Source organism: Apaloderma vittatum, unplaced genomic scaffold (assembly GCF_000703405.1).
Source record: "Apaloderma vittatum isolate BGI_N311 unplaced genomic scaffold, ASM70340v1 scaffold30664, whole genome shotgun sequence".
In the NCBI taxonomy this organism is placed as follows: Eukaryota; Metazoa; Chordata; class Aves; order Trogoniformes; family Trogonidae; genus Apaloderma; species Apaloderma vittatum.
The window spans coordinates 1-1,973 of record NW_009712611.1 but is presented as its reverse complement, the minus strand read 5'-3'; the positions used below and the strand labels follow the sequence as shown (position 1 = coordinate 1,973).

Below are 1,973 nucleotides of genomic sequence, written 5' to 3'. Positions count from 1 at the left end.
AGGAGATGCCGCCGATGCTGACGCCGACACACCCTCTCCCTGTGGGCAAGCTGCCTCTGCCACAGCCAGCACCACACCCTGCTTCCCGGCAAAGGGCGACCACCCAACTCCCTGCCCATATCAGCCCTGAGGACACGCAAACAGGGACACCTGAGGCACCTCACAACCTATCTGTTCCCTGCACTCACATATTTGAAGGAGAGGACAATGGCGGTGATGATCCCAGTCACCATGACCACGATGCCAAGCACACAGAAGAGCCCCGGGCACGATGTAAAATCAACCTGCGAGGGGTGGGGAACACACATGTCACAGGAGAGCCCGAGGTGTCTCTACTACCCGGCTCCCCATGCCCGAACCCCACCCCAGGGCAGGGCAGAGCACGTCACCCTTCTTGCCTTGGTCTGGAAGCAGAAGATAGTGACAATGATGGCCACGATGGCGGTGATGAGCATGGCAATGAGGACGGCCTTGGTGTTGTACATGCTGCAGACGGAGGGGACACCAGAGTCGTCTCATGCTTCAGCATCCCCCTGCCAGGGGGATGTTGATGACTCCCTACATCCCTGATCCCCAGCAGGGACACCGCTGTCCCTGAGCCCAGGGGACTGGAGTGTCCCCCAGCTCCCAGCAGCCTCATTTGAACCAGCTGCGTGGGTGTGGGGCAGGAGGAACCCCAGCTCCTGTCACCGCAGGGCATACCTGGCGATTGTCCCTGTCATCAGCCCCATGGCCAGCGTCTGCGGGAGAGAAGGGTGGGTTCAGTGAGGTGAGTGGAGCTGTGGGGACCAGCAGTTGCGGGCTGCTCCCTGCCTGCCCGTGCATTCCCTCCCTATCCCTTCCAGCCCGCCTGGGAAGCTGGGGTGCCGTGGGCCCCCTCCTGCCAGCCCCAGCCCACTCACAAAGATGGTCAGCAGAATGATGTTCCAGGGGAAGCGTCTCCTGGGGACAAAACAGTGGGAGAAAGGTGAGCAGGTGATACGTAGTGTCCCCCTTGTCCCCACTCCTCAGGGGCAACACCAGGCAGGTGCTGAGGCCCTGAAGACCACGCTCCTGATATCCACAATCCCTACCCTGGTGGTCCCCGCCACCAGCGACTCACCGGGGTCCCTGGCAGCAGGCCAGCACCAGGTAGGTCACCAAAAAAACAGCACTGCAAAGAGAGACAGTGGGTGTCAGCCCCGTGATCCCCGCACCAGGGCCTCCCCTACTTCCCCAGGCTGGGAGGCGGTGACTGTGGGGTGCCAGCTGCCAGAGGGCACCCCTGGAGGGGCGTGAGCAAGCAGACCCCCTACTCACTATGAGGCGTAGTAGAGAGCGACGTTCGCCCGGACGAAGGAGCGGACATGGTCACTGTGGAACAGGAGGAAAGAGCGTGAGGGAGGGGGGACAGGAACTACTGTCCCCTCAGGAAACCCTGCCAGGCGACACGGGGCCAGGCTCCCCACTTTTCCAGGGTAAGGCTAAGGAAGGACCCTCCACTCACACAAAGGTGAACACGGCGATGATCCCCACCGTCAGCAGCAGCTGCACAGAGATGATGGCATAGACCTGCGAGAGATGAGGAGGTCAACACCTGGTCCCTTCACCCTGGCAGATGCTCCCCACCCTGATGGGTACTGCCCCCAGTCCCCCGGGACTCACCTTGCGGATGAAGGTGTGCCGGACTTTCTTGTCATCCCAGTCAGCCGACTGAAAGGGAGAGCCGTCCCCAATGCCACCATCACCTGCAGTGGGGGACACCCCTCAGCACCAGGGTGGGCTGCACCCCATAGCACCCCTGTTTCTAGTACAACCTCCCCAAAAAAAAGCCAAACAAGGTGCCCCCACTTACCAAACCGAATAGGCATGGCCATCCCTGGCTGAGGGTACCCCCCCGGCTGTGAGTACCCCCCTGCTGCAGGGTACCCCCCTGGCTGCGAATAGCCCCCGGCTGCAGGGTACCCCCCGGCTGCAGGGTATCCCCCAGGCTG

The 1,973-nt window shown here is 62.1% G+C and overlaps 1 protein-coding gene across 1 annotated transcript in view; it reads right to left on the bottom strand.

Annotated features, from left to right (window-relative positions):
• The window catches only part of TMBIM1 (transmembrane BAX inhibitor motif containing 1), a 2,227-nt gene extending 371 nt beyond the window's left edge, over nucleotides 1-1,856 (bottom strand). Inside the window, exons 1-9 of the mRNA XM_009868061.1 lie at nucleotides 1,835-1,856; nucleotides 1,645-1,727; nucleotides 1,487-1,551; nucleotides 1,300-1,353; nucleotides 1,103-1,153; nucleotides 903-942; nucleotides 703-740; nucleotides 399-486; nucleotides 189-284 (exon numbers count right to left, since the gene is read on the bottom strand). Coding sequence (XP_009866363.1) covers nucleotides 189-284; nucleotides 399-486; nucleotides 703-740; nucleotides 903-942; nucleotides 1,103-1,153; nucleotides 1,300-1,353; nucleotides 1,487-1,551; nucleotides 1,645-1,727; nucleotides 1,835-1,856 — 537 coding nt within the window. The remainder of the gene's footprint in view (nucleotides 1-188; nucleotides 285-398; nucleotides 487-702; nucleotides 741-902; nucleotides 943-1,102; nucleotides 1,154-1,299; nucleotides 1,354-1,486; nucleotides 1,552-1,644; nucleotides 1,728-1,834) is intronic.
• Nucleotides 1,857-1,973: the final 117 nt, after the last annotated feature.